At 38.0% G+C, this 18,637-nt stretch overlaps 1 protein-coding gene and 1 long non-coding RNA gene across 2 annotated transcripts; one reads left to right on the forward strand and one right to left on the reverse strand.

Moving 5' to 3' along the window:
- Nucleotides 1–2,819: 2,819 nt before the first annotated feature.
- LOC121975128 (protein FAR1-RELATED SEQUENCE 5-like) lies at nucleotides 2,820–6,904 on the forward strand. Its single transcript, XM_042526551.1, has 5 exons — nucleotides 2,820–3,132; nucleotides 3,529–5,765; nucleotides 5,861–5,929; nucleotides 6,005–6,132; nucleotides 6,622–6,904. The coding sequence occupies exons 2-4, from the start codon at nucleotides 3,546–3,548 to the stop codon at nucleotides 6,128–6,130; spliced, it is 2,415 nt and encodes an 804-aa protein (XP_042382485.1). The 5' UTR covers nucleotides 2,820–3,132; nucleotides 3,529–3,545; the 3' UTR covers nucleotides 6,131–6,132; nucleotides 6,622–6,904.
- Nucleotides 6,905–7,565: 661 nt separating this feature from the next.
- LOC121977600 lies at nucleotides 7,566–9,307 on the reverse strand. The gene is made up of 2 exons (XR_006110963.1): nucleotides 8,871–9,307; nucleotides 7,566–8,041 (listed from the first exon to the last, which is right to left on the reverse strand). It is a non-coding gene; the product is annotated as an uncharacterized LOC121977600 (long non-coding RNA).
- Nucleotides 9,308–18,637: the final 9,330 nt, after the last annotated feature.

Below are 18,637 nucleotides of genomic sequence, written 5' to 3' on the forward strand. Positions count from 1 at the left end.
CTGACTCTCCATATCTACATAAGCCTTATGCTTCAAGGCTACCTCAGCTCGAGTTCAGGACTTAGCGGTCAGCCAAAGTTCTTCCATCTCTCGACGAAGGGAAGACTGAAGGTCTCTGCTCTGTGTTATCTCCAATAAGGTCTCATCTTTCTGGACAAGTAACTGAGTCAGATGAGTGAGTTGTTGATGTAAAAATGATATTTCATCAGGTTCCACTATGGATTCCATGGCATGAAGGAATACAAGAAAGCATAAGGGTATGAGAGGGGTCAGCTCTTCTTAAAGAGATAGAAGTGAAGGGTCATCCTTGGGGCACGCAACGACACATAGGAAATGGTATCGCATTCAAGAGCACGATGTGTATCCCAAGATCTGGCGATTGATGGAGCAACACAAACATTCGGGAAATGGTGCAGCATCCGAGAGCATGGTAAATTCCCAAGGGCCCGGGGAAAGTGAGAAGTAGTTAACGTCACAGTAGCAAGGCCGAGTGAAATCAGATTCTGGTCTAGTCAGTCGGACCCGAGCCTCTTTCGACTAAACTTAGGGGGAAGGCTTGTGATACGGTGCATAGTAGTGGGGTCTGGTCAAGGGGACGTGGCAGTCATAAGTCAAGGAACGTAGTAGTCAGAGGTCAAGGAGACGTGACAGTCAGAAGTCAAGGGGGCGTGGTCGTCAGAAAACAAGGAGAGGTGACAGTCGATATATGGAGTGGGACCACTTGGGGTCAGTCGGTGTATGAAGCCAAGGAGGAGTCTACCGGTCGGGAAACCAGACCTGAGACAAGAAGCACTGTTGGGGGAGGAAGCGCGGTCAAGACCAAACTCGATCTGGTTTTACCGATAAGGGGTTGTCAAGCAGGCCTACGTGAGCAAACCTGTTACCCTCGGTGAGGTCAAAATCATAAAGGTCGGCAGAAGAGGCTCGACCAGTCTGTTCATCAGCACCCAACAGACTAACCAGGGTTGTTTCAATCGCACCCGGGCAGGATAGAAGGCACTACTCGATAATATGTCAGAGAATCGTAACTACCTGTCAGAGAATATTTGATGTATGTCAGGGAATATTCCAGCGATTGGGATCACCTGCAAGTAGAACCTTCCTCCAACCTATAGGAGAAGGTCACGTGTCATCCACCACTCGACAAGTCCTGACACCCGACATCCTCTGATAGGGGTCAGTTTCGAGAAGGTACGTATTGTCATATAAAAAGGGGCGTTCTCTCCCTCGCGCAGGTACGCTCACTCACATACTTGTCTACTTTTCTTCTTCCTTCGTACACTGTTCTTCTGGAGAAAAAGTACCTGACTTGAGCGTCGGAGAGCCTGCTCCGGGGACTTTTTCCCTGGTTCTTGATCTCTAACGTTTCATGTGCTTGTCTAAGTGTGTGCGGGGTCTGGTACCGCCGACGCATGCCCCGTATTTCTTCAGGGGCACGTGAGGGTTCGTTCTGGGAAGCTCGTGTGACCGCCGCGTCACAGTCTCCTCCCCGTCAATGCTAGTGACATTTCATCCGGTCTTCGTCTGACTCAGACTTTAGACAGGATCACTCCAAATAAATAAATTTTTATTACCTTATCTAGATTAAACTAAATAAAATAAAAATTATATGATTACACATAATCCATGATAATTTAACCATATAATACACCCTTAATGCTTTAATTTTACCAGCATCGATCTCTCCCGTCTCCACCGTTCAATTCACATGCAGCCATTAACGCAATAAAATTATAAAAATTAGACCAGAGCTCCGAAATTAAATGAATTAATATGGCATGCTTATCATGTGAAAAAACAGGTGATTCATTGTGCTGCAATGTCTTGTTAATTTATCCTACTTAAATCATAAATCACTATTAATCATTAATCATTAATATAAATGATTAAAATATGAAAAATTATATTATAAAATCTGGACTTCAAACTCTCATGTCTCAATCATCACACCATTCAAAGAGGATATATGATAGACCTATCATGATAGCAAAAGGTGAATATATTCGTCCCCAACGTCCCCATCAATCCGTCTCAGGATCAATACGAAGAAAGTAAATCATAGACGATTATTAACCTTTAGAATAATGATTAACATATAAGGAAAATATTTATCTCATTTTTATTAAAATTCAATTCAGATCTTATCTTATGATGATATGACAGACCTTTCATGAACTTGCAGCTGATGCCTTTTCAACGGACCAATGATTTACGATCCCACCAAGAGATTCTTGATATTCCCCCAGAGAGAGCCGTGAGAGAAGCTTGAGCGTGACGATCGAGCACAAGGCGGTGGAGAAGAGGGGAAGGAGTGCCGCGAAGGGCGGCATGCATGTGAGACGTGAATAACGTGTATTAAATATTCGAGGGCTGGCCTGCACGCGATGGAAGAAGAAAAAGGAAGCATATCAGTCAAAGCGACCCCAATTGGATTTCAATCTCTCGAGAGGATTACGCTATATATGCCCTTTTTGGATCGGTAAACGTTGGTGGGCAATCGATGGTACTGATGCATGTTTTCACCGCCCTTGTGTTCTCCGTGGGACGTGTGGAAGGATTGCTAACATAGTGGGATGCAGCGAGGCCATGCATGGTGTTCCAGAATGGGCTTGCTCGACTGAACTTTTCCTGATTTGATGGTGGCCAGCGGGCGCGGGGCCAAATGAAGTGTCGGAGTGATATGAATGATGTGGTGGAGCCGGGCGGTGGTGGGAGGGCCGGCGTGGATGAGGTCGGATCCTCTGTCCCGAAAACATGTCTGTCCCGGTGTCCCACTTGCTAAACGACAAAATTTTAAACAGTGTCTTAAAAAATATAGTTTTCCCGTGACTAACTTTACCCTCCTTTCCCGTGCTTTTCCTGTGCCCTAAAAGCCTTTGGCATCGGCGCTCCCAGCAGCATCTTCGACGTGCTCCGTCGCAGCTCCGGCTTCCCCTCCCTTCGTCGACGGCAACTGCTCCGACTTCCCCTCCTAAAAAGCCTTCGGCATCGACGACTCCCAGCAGCCATCTTTGACGTGGTCTGCCGCAACTCCGGCTTCCCTTCCCTTCGTCGACGAAAGCAGCTCCGGCTTCCCCTCCCTTCGTCGGCGGCAGCATCTCCGGCTTCCTCTCCCTTCGTCGACTCCAGCAGGTCCGTATCTCCACCGTCGTCGCAGCTCCACCATTTTTCTGACTTCAGAAATGGTCCGATCGTGTAAAGAACTTAGACACTGATTGCTGTCCCGTGGGGTATAATTTATATGTGGCCACTGCAAAAGCTATTCAAATGAGGATTACCTTTCGAGATCATGAAGTAGTAAAATAACTTTCTATTACCAGCTTGCATTAGAACCTTTCGAGATCAAAGGTTTATCAAAAATACATTGGCAAACTGTGACATTGAATAAACTAGCTCAGCCCCAGACACTTCTTTGTCATTTATTAACTCATGAAACTTTGCAGTTAGGATGTATTAGCAACCAATCTGATTGTCCTTCTATTTTCCTCTTTACCTTCAGTTCAGATTTCTTTGTTATTTTTTTTTCAGGCGTAATTGTAATTATCATGGAGTTGTCATTGATTGAATCTACGAGTTGTCGTAGGTTGACTTTTGATGCAAATAAAGACTGTCGAGATGATGAGTTTGATGTTATTGATGAGGGTATGGACTCTAGCATGTTATTGATGAGTTCTAATCCATCTATCACAGAAGAATTGATACCAAAAATGGGTATGGAATTTAAAACAGAAGAAGAAGCCTATGAATTTTATTTGAAATATGCTAAACAAGTTGGATTTGGTATAAGAAGGAGCAAAAGCCACAATGATAAATCGGGTAAATTAGTTGACCGAATTTTTTGTTGTAGTGCACAAGGTAAAAGGGGAAAAGACAAACGAGATGTTTATGTGAAATCAAGTCGTCCTGAAACAAGATTTGGTTGTGAGGCTAAAATGAAGATTAGTTGTCGAAAAAATGGCAACTTATCTGTGGAGCAATTTGTTAAAGAGCATAATCATTATCTTTCAAGTCCAAACAAAACTCATCTCTATAGATGTCATAGAAATATATCTTCTTCTGCGGCGATACAAATTGAGATGGCAAGTGATGTGGGAATCCCTCCAAAATCATCTCATGATCTTATGGTGAGACAAGTAGGTGGGAGAGAGAATTTAGGTTTTATTCCTGAAGATTACAAAAACTACTTGCGATCCAAAAGAACAAGAAATATGAGAGTTGGCGATACAGGAGGTGTATTGGAATTTTTACAGAAAATGCAGTTTGATGATCCCAACTTTTTTTATGCTATTCAAGTTGATGAAGATGATTTGATAACTAATATTTTTTGGTGTGATGCTAAGATGAGAGCTGATTATGGAAATTTTGGAGATGTTGTTTGCTTTGACACAACCTACAGGAAGAATAATGAAGGTCGTCCAATTGCATTGTTTGTAGGTGTTAATCATCATAAACAATCTATAATTTTTGGTGCAGCTTTATTATATGATGAAACATCTTTGACGTTTGAGTGGTTGTTTGATACATTTACCAAAGCTATGTGTGAGAAAAAACCAATAACTATTCTTACAGATCAAGATGCAGCAATGGCAAAGGCTTTAGCTTCCAGATGGCCTAAAACACATCATCGTTTGTGTATTTGGCACATTTATCAAAATGCCGCAATACATTTAAGTGGAGTTTTTTCTGATTTCAAAGAGTTTACTAAAGATTTTTCTTCATGTATATATGATTTTGATGAAGAGGAAGAGTTTATTTCAGCTTGGAAAATGATGTTGACCAAATATGCACTTGAAGACAATGATTGGTTGAGACGTCTTTTTCGCATAAAGGAAAAATGGGCTTTAGTATATGGACGACAAATGTTTTGTGCGGATATGACTACAACCCAAAGAAGTGAGAGCATGAATAGTATTTTGAAAAGATATGTCACTTATCAACATAAGTTTTTAGACTTTTTCAATCACTTCCAAAGATTGCTTGATGATCGTCGATATGAGGAGTTAAAAGCAGATTTTAGATCAAATACAAGTGTTCCATGTTTAGTGTATCCAATTGAAATTTTAAAGCATGCAAGTTGTGTTTATACTCCTGAGGCATACAAGTGTTTTGAACAAGAGTGGTACAAATCTCATGATTCTAGTGTAGATATTTGTGAGGATGTTGATTCACATACAAAATACAAGATTACTCCTCACAAAAAGAGTTACCATCATATAATTACACTTGATTCATCTAGTCAAAAAATTGAGTGTAGCTGTAGAAAATTTGATTTTGCTGGGATTTTGTGTTCTCATATTTTGAAAATATTTACAATGAAAAATATCATGAAGATCCCAAGTGAGTATATATTGAAAAGGTGGACACGAAAAGCAAAAGATGGATACTTTGGAGTTATTGATTTAATTGCAAACAAAGGTAGTTTGGATCCAAAAGCTTGCACCAATTTGCGATACAAAGAATTAAGTGGGTTGTATGTTCAATTGGTTACCAAGGCAGCGGAGAGGGAAGACACATACAAGGTTGTTAAAGATGGTTTGTTGAGTATGTTCAAGATGGTGGATGAGAGGTTACAAGTTAATGAACCAACTGTCCAACACTCAATTGAAAGAGAGTTCGAAATTGGTGAAGGAAATTCTCTTGGAGTCAAAGGAATTAAAACAAAGAAAAAAATGGTTTCAAGTAAGAGGTTGAAAGGTGGCTTAGATAAGATTTCAAAGAAAAAGAAAGCAGCAAGAAAAACCAACCAAACTTCAACAATTGTTAAGGTTTTTCCTCATTCTTACTAAAGTCTTGTTTATTTCTTGTCGTTACATTTGAGAAATTATATAGAATTAAACTATTCTATTTTTTTGTATAACAGGATGTAGAAGGGTATTATGAAAGTATATCCAGCATGCCTAATGTAGAATGTCAACGGATGATCAATCAAGTTAAGGATTGTTTTAGTATGTTAAACTAAAATAATTATGTTATCACTCTCTAAAGCTATATTTTATTGTTGTAGCCTACAAATTATAGCTGCGTTCAAGGTTTGAGTATTGCCGAAACTCAATTTCCACCACTTTTGTCAACACAACTATCTCAGGTTCACTCTGATAATGGTTATTTTCAGACAAGTAATCGGGAATGATGGTAAGAAATTAATTATGTTTACATCTTTATTGTCTTTTTAACCATTTCTCATAAGATCAGATTTTTTGAAAATATTTTTATATGCACAAACTTCATGATAATCTTATATTTCTTCTGATAGCTTTTGAAAACTGCAGTGAAAACAAAATGTAATTGGACCGTAGTATAGCAATTGGAAAACTGCAGCGAAGTCTTATATTTCTTCTGATAGCTTCTGTAGTATAGCAATTGGAATTATGTAGCTTGCTTTATTCAGTAAAGTTATGTTAGGATAATATTCAAATTTCATCTGTGTATGGGCTAAATTAAGATAAATAAGTGATGTTCTGGCTTTTATTTTGTGATGTTCTTGATAGCTAAATTTTGGCAGGAGACATGATCATAAATATATTGGAGCATTGATATATATTGGATCTGCCATTTTAGTAACATCTGCCATCTTTAGTAGACTTATCTGGGTTTCCTTCTCTTGTTTTATTTTTTCTCCAGGTACACCAATTATATGGATGTTGCTACAATGGAATGCACATCAACTAAAGGACACCACAAAGAGTGATTAATGTTCGTCAATATAGGTGTTGTTGGCATCGAGCTATAATGAAATGCAGACAAATATGTAATGAAATACCATATTTTGTGCTAAGCTAAGAACTTCATTTACGCATACTTCATTTATGGCTAAGCAAAGAACTTTTGTGCATCATATTTTGTAGATACCATATTTTGTGCTGCTTCTAATTCCAACATTTATTTAGTGAGTGTTTCTATGAAACTTGTACAAGCTCCATATTTTGTATGGTAGTTATTCCTATCATATATTTCTGATCATGTACAAGAAATTTCCACATTTTTTAACCCTTTCCACAGAGATTTTGCAGAGATAGATGAAATTTTTAATCAAAATTTTTACAGAAATGTGTAGGAAGTGGACATGGAGATGCATTGACCAACCATTAAGTGAGCTTGCCTCTTGCTTGCTTCAGGTGAACGTAACTGCAAAGAAGCTCAAGTCAGCAAATAGATTCATAAAAGAAATTCAAAGAAACATTAAAAACAAATTCATAAACGATTTTTTTTATTTTGCTTAAATTCCCCCTTTTCCTTTGCATTGACATCTCCGACCGTCTCTATCCAACTCTCCAGCCTTCCATTTTTTCCATTGAGCTGTCTCACCATCTACATCAAGTTCGCGAATGTATTTCTACAAAATAATAGCCAATGGCTTGGTTTGTTAAATGATGCAATATATTTTTAGTTTGCAATGTATTTTTTGTTTGCAAGCACTTTCTATTTTTAATATTTATTTAGTGAGTGCTTCTATAAAACTTGTACAAGCTCCATATTTTTAAATTGTTACAAATGCATATACAAAACAAATCTCATCATTGAAAACATTAACATCATTTGCTGATATACAAAACTAACTGAAATAATAATACAGAATTAATATCCATCCATAAACAAAATAAAACCAAATGTCGACATCATTCATAATTATATTTCTTTATCACATTACAACACTAGCATTACTTAACCAGACCAACTAACAAACAAAACAAATATACAGCCAAAAGAATTAAGTTTACTATCACTAATATCCAGACCATATGCGGTATATTACAATTTCCCATATTATGTCTAGGATAAGTAATATATTCACTTCCTAACCTTGACTCCACTCTTGGTAACATCCTACAATATATGTCACTGGTGTCTTCATTTAGTCCAGTATCAGACCTTACCCACTTTAACCATCCATGCTGCTTACATCCATAATATAATCTTCCTGGGTTCTTGATTGATCTAGAGACTAGCACCAATGCTCTTAGTCCACAATCCCTGCATCGTATAGTTTCAAATTTGGTATGGTTGATGCTGCTGTTACTTGATGATGCCATTCAATAGCAACCTAATACTCAAAAAGTAAGATTCAATAAAATTAAGTTAAACAATAGCAGTTTGCAAAAGGAATGAAAAATCACACATTTTTTATGAAAAAATTGACAAACTTCACTCAAAGGAGCAACAATTTGTATAAAATACCTAAATTCTATAAAACTATATAATTGATCCATATTAGGGTGCATACGCACTCCATACTTTCCAAACAAAAAGAGCTAAATAATGTAGAGTATTGTATGTCAAAAATTTGATTTAGCATCTATTTAATAAATCAAATTGATCAATCTTTGAAAGTAATATCGATATAAATTTCACCTATCACCAAATAATTAAATTAAGCATTCATAACATATAAATTTTACTTATGAATCTAAGCAATACATATAATAAAAACTACATTATTGGATCATTGAGGAGTTCATTAAATATAAAAGTAATCATTAAAAAGTCTACAACAAACCTACAATAATCTCACACCATGAGCTGACCTATAAATTCGCATATGCAATCAAGTAAAATACAATTTCACTTAAAAGGAGAGTATAAACTATAAAATCTGAACTGAAGGTAAAGAGGAAAATAGAAGGACAATCAGATTGGTTGCTAATACATCCTAACTGCAAAGTTTCATGAGTTAATAAATGACAAAGAAGTGTCTGGGGCTGACCTAGTTTATTCAATGTCACAGTTTGCCAATGTATTTTTGATAAACCTTTGATCTCGAAAGGTCATTTGAATAGCTGGTACATATAAATTATAACCACTTCATGATCTCTAAAGGTAATCCTCATTTGAATAGCTTTTGCAGTGGCCACGACGACGGTGGAGATACGGACCTGCTGGAGTCGACGAAGGGAGAGGAAGCCGGAGATGCTGCCGCCGACGAAGGGAGGGGAAGCCGGAGCTGCTTTCGTCGACGAAGGGAAGGGAAGCCGGAGTTGCGGCAGACCACGCCAAAGATGGCTGCTGGGAGTCGTCGATGCCGAAGGCTTTTTAGGAGGGGAAGTCGGAGCAGTTGCCGTCGACGAAGGGAGGGGAAGCCGGAGCTGCGACGGAGCACGTCGAAGATGCTGCTGGGAGCGCCGATGCCAAAGGCTTTTAGGGCACAGGAAAAGCACGGGAAAGAAGGGTAAAGTTAGTCACGGGAAAACTATATTTTTTAAGACACTGTTTAAAATTTTGTCGTTTAGCAAGTGGGACACCGGGACAGACATGTTTTCGGGACAGAGGATCCGACCTCCGGCGTGGATGGGGTGGTGTGGGCGGTGGCCGGCGACGCCCCACTTGTATGCGGTCAATATGTCTTAAGTAATAGTTCACATTGAGCTACTACGAGAGGGGAATTAAGGTGAATCACATAACGCAAGAAGGTTGGAGCAGCATGCTTGGGCCAGACATACAACATGGAAATGGAAAAGTGAACTAGTTGCACGTCTAGTGAAGCACGTTGTTGGGCTACAATTATAGCCCAATTAAAGAGGCCTAGGTAGGAAATAGTAGTCCCCAGATTTGGGCTGCTCAAATTGGAGTAAACACAATAAAGTTAGCAGAAAGCTGACGAAATTGGATAAATAAAATTGAGTAGGGGGTCGAGTCATACATCCTGCTCGTGCCAAATCTACATTTCATATACACATAATAAATCAAAATGTTTCTAACTTACATTGGCGAGATAAAAATCACTGCATCCTTCAGCTAAGAAGCTTACGAGACACCTTAGAAATAAATAATAATAATAATAATAATAATAATAAATAAATAATTAGACCATTTATGATGATTTTTTTTAAAAAAGATCATCGTAAAAGGTTTTGTGACAAACTTTGTTATGAATAATTTTTCATCGCAAATAACTCGTCGTAAAACTCTGCGACGAAAATATATAAATTTATCACAAATTCTGTGATGAATTTTATTTTCGTTGCCAAATTTATTATAAATTTACAACAAAAATAAAATTCGTCGCATAATTTACAAACCAAATTTGCCGACGAAATTGTATTTTTGTCATAGATTTGGTGATGAATCACATTTTTATCGCAAATTTGCAACGACAAGGATTCGTCGCCAAATCTGCAATGAATACATTACCGTCCCATATTTGACAATGAATCTCATCTTCATCGCAGATCCGCAACAAATCCATTTTTATTGCAAATTTACGATGAAAATGAGATTTGTCGTAGATTTATGATACACAGTGGACTACGATAGGTTGGCAATAAAAATTTTTTGTCCTCAAATTTATCATAAAACGAAGAATTTTTACTCCATACCTATCCACTTTTACATTTTATCGTGTATACAAAATTCAAATATGTTTATACATATACAAACATTCCAACACATCGTATTCAACATCCAAACCAAAATCTACTATCCATACAAATCAAACAAACATATCCAAAATAAGAAAACAAACCAAAAATAAGCCAATATATCAATATAAACAAGTCATTAGATCTAAAAACATCAAACATTTCAATCAATCTTGTTCACATCTAATAAGTCACCAAACAGTCTCAAAAGAGAGATATAAAAAAGAAATCCTGATTTTCCTTGGCAGACACTTCCTTGATCTCATTTCATTCTTCTTTTTTTCTATATAAAAAAATAAACAAACAAAAAAATATCATTTTACATTTGAGAAAATCCTATCAACTAATACAAAACTTAATAGGTAAAGACTTAGGGAACATTTGGTTTGTAAATTTTTTTTCATTTTTTATTTTTTTTCTATTTCTATTTTTATATTTTCTAATATAATTTTTAGAAAATAGAAAATGTGTATGGTAAGATAGACTATATTTCTATTTTATAGAAAAGAAAATTAAAAAATATGTTTGGTATGTTAATATGGAAAATGGTACACAAAATAGTTATTTTTATTTAGAAAAAAAATGAAAAATATTTTTTTAATATAGGAAATATCAGCTTTCTAATCCAAATTACTTTTAGTATTTAAATATATCTACCAAATGAATAAGAGTTTCAGTATATTCCACTTTGGATAACAATTTGTCATGTATTAATTTATGCCCTAATATATTATTTTTAGTTTCACATATTAAAATATATTAAGCATAAATACAAAATTAGTTATGGATGATGCTCCACATAATCATTCCACATATGATTAATTAATTATGGATGATGCTCCACATAATCATTCCACATATGATTTACAATTTCATCACGTACATGTTGTTTAGCTTGAATCAATTAGAATTAGCTCTTGATCACTAAAATCACCTTTGACTCCAGCCATGAGCATATCATCAGAAGAGTATTCCATAAACAAATTATCTATTGCATGATATTGACGTATGAAATTATGCACCGTATAACATGCAACTAAAATTAATCTCTGCCTAGTAATTGGATAGTTTGACATATCTTTTAAAATTCGGAACATTGCTTTAAGCACCCCAATGCACCGCTCTATAATATTACGATATATACTGTACCTATAATTGAATAACTCTTCCTTCCCACTTGGTTTACCATGCCCCTGATAATCTCGCAAGTGATAGCATCGACCTCGATACAGAGCAAGAAACCCTAACATGTTTGGGTAAATAGAATCTATTGATGTAATTTGCACTAACGGTCTAACTCAGATTTTGATGAATGACAAGTGAGTTAAATTAGGTATTTTTGTGATATGATTACTCTACCAAGTGTGTAGGAATTGATGGTCTGAAGGACCAGACACCAAGCAGAAATTCAACTAGGTCTGCGGGACCGGATAGTTGGTGTGAAATCCAGATAGGTCAACGGGTTGACTGGATATTTGACAGGAAGACTGGTTGGGTCCGCAGGACCGGATAACTGACAGAAGTCCAGTTGGATTTGCGGACCAGACAGCTGGCATGAAGACCTGGTGGGTCAAGAAGTTAGTCAACCAACAACAAATTGGTAAGTAAAGGTAAGTGACTAAGTGAGGATGCGTCTTGGTTGAGGGTGTTGTCTTGCTTTGATGATAATGATATGCAGCGAAAATATACACAAAGCACACTCACAACGCTAACGCTAGGATTTACTTGGTATCCACCTCAAGAAAAGGTGACTAATCTAAGGATCTGACCCTCACTCACTCATCCACTAATAAAACACTCCTTCTTGGTAACTACCGAAGGCGGAGAAGCCTTGTACAAACTCTCAATATAAGAAGAAAGAAAAGGGAAGCAAATACAAGTAAAATCTTACAAGATTTATAACATAAAACTCAAACCCTAGCTTCTTCTTCTTGTGTGGAACGCCTCTTGATCTTGGAAGTGTAGCAATGCTTTGCTCCAAGAAAGCTTCAAGAACTAGCGTGAACAGCTGAGAGTGATCGTAAGAAGTGGAGAGGGAGATCTACGGAGGAAGACGCTCGCCAAAGCTTTATCCTGCGCTACAGTCGTCTCCCAATCGATCGGATGATCGATTGGGGAGGCTGAATCGATCGGATGATAGATTCAGCCCTCTTCTATGCTCTCTGGAAAGTGTTTGAATTGATCGACCGATCGATTCAGGCTTTCTCGCGATCGCGCTAGAAAATCGGCCCACAATCGATGGACCAATCGATTAGGGAGCCCAATCGATCGGTTGATCGATTGTAGAAGCTTCTGTTCCCCCGTCAATTGCTCCTAATCAATCGACTGATCGATTAGAGAAGCTTCTGTCCCCATGACAATTGCTCCTAATCGATTGGAATGTTATTTATCACAGCACTATACCCAATCGATTAGCTAATCGATTGGGCTCGGTCCAATTTGATCACTTGATCAAATTGACCAATCCTATCTTGCCCGAGTCAAGTCTAAGGTGCCTCAAGCCCAACATTCGGTCAACCGTGACCTGTTGGGACTTCTCATGCCTAGCACCTAGTCAACCTTGACCTGCTGGACTTCTTCGCCAAGTGTCTGGTCAATCCTTTGACCCACTTGGACTTTTCCCTTCGTGCCAAGTGTCCGGTCAACCTTGACCCAATTGGACTTACCGTCTCATGCCAAGTGTCCAATCCTCCATGACCCACTTGTACTTCCACCAGATGTCCGGTCACCCTTGACCCATCTGGATTTTCTTGTGCCAAGTATCTGTTCAATCCTTTGACTTACTTGGGTTTCCACCAGATGTCCGGTCACCCTTGACCCATCTGGATTTCCTCGTGCCAAGCATCCAGTCAATCCTTTGACCTACTTGGGCTTCCTAGCACCAGGTGTTCGGTCAACCTTAACCCACCTAGATTTCCATGTGCCTGACTTCACTCACCATGTCTTTCCATCTGCCTAGTTTCACTCACTAGGACTTTCACCTAGCTTCACTCATTAGGATTTTCACCTGGCTTCACTCACCAGGATTTTTTCACTGCCCAACTTCACTCACTAGGACTTTCACCTCCCTAGCTTCACTCACTAGGTCTTTCACCTAGATTAACTCACTAGGATTCTCCAACTACCTAGCTTCACTCACTAAGTCATTCACCTGACTTCACTCATCAGGATTTTTCCTTGCCTAACATCCAGTTAGGTCTTTCCCAATCAAGTATATGGTCAACCTTGACCTACTTGACTTTTCTTCACATCAAACTGGGCAGTCATTGACCAAGAGGGAATTATATCAACAATCTCCCCAATTGGATGATTATGTCTGTAATCTCCATGTATTATCAAACATCAAAACTCAAACTTGAGCCAATTCAAGCTTAGTCAACTTGGTCAACATTGACCCAGGGGATATTGCACCAGCAATCTCCTCCTTTTTGATGTTTGACAATACCTTTAAGTTAAGTTAATCTCATAGCCTCAACTTCTTCTTCATGCCAAAGCATGAATGAGGGTTTCCTTCATTCTCTCTCTTTCCTAGAGGGCAAACTCCCCCTTTGGATAATGAAGACATAGTTTAGACCCTACATTCTCCCCCTAACTTTCCTAGAGGGGCAAAGGCCTAACTTAAACCCTACATTCTCCCCCTATTGACACACATCAAAAACTCTCCCCTGAAGAGTTTCTCAACGTTATTCACAACTTACCATGTTGTTCACAACACCACAATGAAGGTCTCATACCCTTCATTGTATTCAATGCTCACCCTTGACAATTAACTACTTCACCATGCTCATCCAAGAGCATTCATCATTTTAACAGTGAAGGTTCCATACCCTTCACTGTATCAAATGTCCATCCTTGAGCATTAATCCATTTCAACATGCTCATTCTAGAGCATCCATAACTCAACAATGAAGATATCCATTCACCATTATTTTTCAATGCTCAACCTTGAGCATTTACTCTAAAGAAGGTTAACCACTTTCAAACGTGTATGGAAAATTAATTTTCATGTCTTTAAAGAGTAACTCCCCCTAAAGATATGCTCCAAACTTCTGTCATTGCACCAACAATGATTTATAATCTCTAAACCTTTAGGAACCCCAAAACTTGAAGTTTTGAGGTTCAAATATCAAATTCATTTTTAAATTATTACATGTCTTGAAAAATTATTTTTTCAAATTATCTCAATTTTTTCAAACTACTTTAAAAATACTTTTTAATGTTGCAACATTTAGTATTTTAACTTTTGTCTTGGAAAATTTTAACCTTAAATTTTTTTAAATTTTTTTTAGGAGAACTCAGCATTTTCAAATATTTTTTTGGAAAACTTTAAAGTTTCTAAAGTTATTATAGATTTTAAAAGTATTTTCAACCTTATTTCTCTTATAAAAATACTAATATCCAGTGTTTTAAAATTTATTCTACAAAATATCTTTAATTTTTTTTTTACTTTACAAGATGTTTTGAAACACTTTGAAAAAGTTTTTGAAAAGGTTCTTTTCAAAATTTATTTTTGTAATTTTTAAATAAGTTATTTTCTTTATCATTTTTTTTAAAATGCTAAGTAATTTCAAAACTATCTTTGAATATATATGTTGTCAAATATTTTTGAAAAAAAAATTTAGTTATACATTTTTTTCCTCCCTCAAAGTAGTCCTGAAACATATTGTCAAAAAATGTTTTCTTACTTTTCCTAGCAAATTTTTTTTCTGTCTATTCATGTTTTTTGACGAATGCTAAAGAGGGAGGGTTAAAGGGTTATGTTGAAACAAATTAATGGTTAAAGGGTTAAGTTGAAACAAATCAAAATCTGAATAACTTAAATCAAATCATGTGTCTATTCATGCTTGCATTTTTTCCCTAACTTAACCCAAGTTGTCATTGCATAAAAAAGGGAGAGATTGTTGGTGTGATTGACACTAATGATCTAACCCAGGTTTTGATGAATGACAAGTAAGTTGAGTTAAGTTTCGTCGTGATCTAACTACTTGGTTGAGTGTGCAGGAAATCTAGCCAGGTCAACGGGCCGACCGGATAGCTGGTAAGAAATCCAACTAGGTCGACAGACCAATCGGATAGCTGGTACAAAATCCAGCTAGATCAACGGGCTGACCAAATAGCTGATACAAAATCCATCTAGGTCGACGGGCCAACTGGATAGCTAGTACGAAATCTAGCTAGGTCGACGGGTCAACTTGATAGCTGGTACGAAGTCCAGCTAGGTCAACGGGCTAATCGAATAGCTGACATAAAGTCCAAACTGGTCGACAAGCTGATCGAATGTCTGGCAAACTAGTAAGTTAAGGTAAGTCACTGGAGGAGAGTGACCAAGTGAGAGCGCGTCTCGGTTGAAGGGACAATAGGCATTAGTCCAGTTTAGGTCCATTTGGGATTCCTAAGCTGAGACCTTGACTAGTTCCTGGTCCTAGAAGGACAGGAACTAATTACTATTTTGTATTATTATTAAATTATCCTAATACTTGTTTTGAAGGGTATTTTTAGACTAACATTATTTTGTAGGGCAAAAGAAGAAAATTACCTTCGGATGAGCAGTGTCCGAAGGCGTCATCAATCAGTGAAGATGCCTTCGTACTATTCATAGAAAGCGCCTCCCATGGCTATGGAATGCACCTTCCATAGGATAAAATTTTAGTGTCGCAACGGATAAGTGTTAGGCTGTTCGGGATCAAACGTGCCTCATTGGAGGCACCTTCCATGGCTATGGAAGACGCCTTCCACAGCCTATATAAGGCAGACTCGACCAAGCTTCAAACAACAACACCTATACAAGCTACCGCACATCCGATTGAACTTCTGATTGCTCCAGGCTTCTGCTATGACTCTACTGTAAGGCTGCTGTACTCGACGACTACTCTGAGGACTTCCAATCGTGGCTGGTAGACCAACATCGACACGAGCGCTCCAACTTCAATCTCCAAAGTGTCGGTAAATTTTTTGTGTAATTAAATACTACAAAAGGACAAGTGCAGAGTGTTGCATTTGTTCTAACTTTCCTTATGCTTTGATTCCCTCTTCCGGAGGTACCGGAAGAGGTTCATAATGAATTATCCATCGATAAGTGTCACGCCCCAGAAGAGTCCATGCCAGACAAAAATCCGACAACATCTCCCCTATACGGGTGACAATCTGAAGCATTACTACATACAAAATATACCTCAGCCACACTCGGCTGGAATATATATGCAAAATAGAAATAACATAACCATGCAGTTAATATACGCAGCCTACCCGGCTGGACATAAATGAATAAAACGTATAACATAATACAATAGCCCACACGGCTGGATATAAGCACAACCACACAGTTAATAAGAGCTCACTCGGCTGGAACAAAATAAACACACAGCATCGGAAGACATAAAACGATACGAACGTAAAATCAACAACGGCACTAACAAAAACACCTGTCATCACAGACTTGACCCAAATTTTCCCAATGACTTGTTTAAAAGCAAAGTACTCAAAATTAACATACAATCCAAACGATAACAAAACCAAAATGAAAACTCTCCTCGAGTGTGACGTAGGACCCAGGACCGGCAACCGACATCTTTCCAAGCATCCATGACTCATCTATCTGTTACCTGGCGAAAGAAAACCATTTTGTGGGATGGTGAGTATTAGAACTCAGCGTGTAAGGAAAGAGATAGTGCATGAACATGTAAGTAGCGAGTGTCAACAGTATACAGTCTCATAAGAGATAGCAGATACTACAATAGAACCAAAATAAATGTTCATACCTGAAACCATATCCTTGGCTAGGTAAAACAGGTCAAAACTGATACTAACCTGCTAAAGCAAGGTATATACCACATTCTAATGAATAAACCAGTATCTAAACATCTACAATGAGAATATATCTCAACATAAGTAAACATATCAGCATACGTGAACCACAGCAATAAATAAGCAATAACAGCATATGTAGACAGTAGCAGTCAAAACAAATATAATAACAGCGTATGCACGGATGGTCACTCCCGCCCACCTCTCCGCACCATGACCCCTGTATGGTCGAGAGGCCGGGTCAGTGACAGACTGTACACCACTCCAGCTACCACTCACACGAGTGGCCGAGGGGACAGTTGCATAGTAGCTAACTAGCTACATCTGCGACGGGGTCCCTGCTGCTCGTACTCCAGCTACCACTCACACGAGTGGCCGAGTGCGGCACGACAGGACAAGCGGCATCAACTCCAGCTACCACTCTCTCGAGTGGCCGAGGATGCGGCATGCATGCAATGACATGATACGAACAATGCAACAGTCATCATATATATATAAGCAGAAACAGGTATACTACATGAAGCCAGCATGCTCAATATAGTACATAAATAAGCAACAATCAAAGTATACAAACATGGTATCTAGTATCTGCTACTGATCATGGACAACAACAAGAGACTGTGTAGATATGGAACGAATTTCTCAAAGATTGCGTGGAAGTATCAAGCACAGGAAAGTAAGAGTGGAGTCAAGGTAAACAGTCCTTATCCAAAATAATTCATGCACTAAGGTCAAAGTACTAAAAGAAAACAAAGCAAGAAGTACCCGCCTTTATACATAGATCGTATCAAACCAAATCCGACGTCGAGACGCTCATCTCGAATTAGAGTCCTGCAAATGACACAATGTACAGTTTAGCTAATCATGTTATACATCCATTAACTAAGCCTAGTTCCCAAAACTGATAAGGTAACCCTCCATCGCAATGATTATTAATCAATACTAATCGTCGATTTACCTCGATTAATTCAATCAATAAATCCTTAATCGAATTGGTTTAACCCTAATTAATCCACCTCGACTTCAAATAGACAACTCAAATCAGAAATTCCAAATCTATCGAGAATTCAAGGCTATCTGTCGAAACCAAAATAATATTAAGGTTAATTCAAAATATGCAAATCTGCCCAAAAATCCAAAGTTGTCTTGCCAAACAAAAACTACATCAAGATTGATTCACAACCCTTGGATCTGTCCAAACAAATCCACAGCCATCCAAAAGAATCAGAACCCCCCTTACAATCACATTCCATCCTACTAAATTTGTTCACCAAAAAAACATAGTAACTTAAAGAACAAAGAACGTCATTGACTCAAACCCTCTATACCATAAACTGAAATCAACCTTCACAAGAGATGAAGTAGGACAAAGATTCTCTAGCTCCCTTAACCCGTGAATTCAGCACCATCTCAAAGAATCAGAAGTTATCACAAAACAATATGACTTCCACCTTAAGACTCAGAACCTTCAAAAGACCAGA

This window comes from Zingiber officinale, chromosome 4B (genome assembly GCF_018446385.1).
Source record: "Zingiber officinale cultivar Zhangliang chromosome 4B, Zo_v1.1, whole genome shotgun sequence".
NCBI lineage: Eukaryota > Viridiplantae > Streptophyta > Magnoliopsida > Zingiberales > Zingiberaceae > Zingiber > Zingiber officinale.

Excerpts from the sequence above, each read along its gene's own strand:
- LOC121975128 (XM_042526551.1), top strand. The coding sequence starts at position 3,546 with ATGGAGTTGTCATTGATTGAATCTACGAGTTGTCGTAGGTTGACTTTT. Across the intron at positions 5,766-5,860 it reads AAACTTCAACAATTGTTAAG|GATGTAGAAGGGTATTATGA; the intron begins GTTTTTCCTCAT and ends TTTGTATAACAG. Across the intron at positions 5,930-6,004 it reads GTCAACGGATGATCAATCAA|CCTACAAATTATAGCTGCGT; the intron begins GTTAAGGATTGT and ends TTATTGTTGTAG.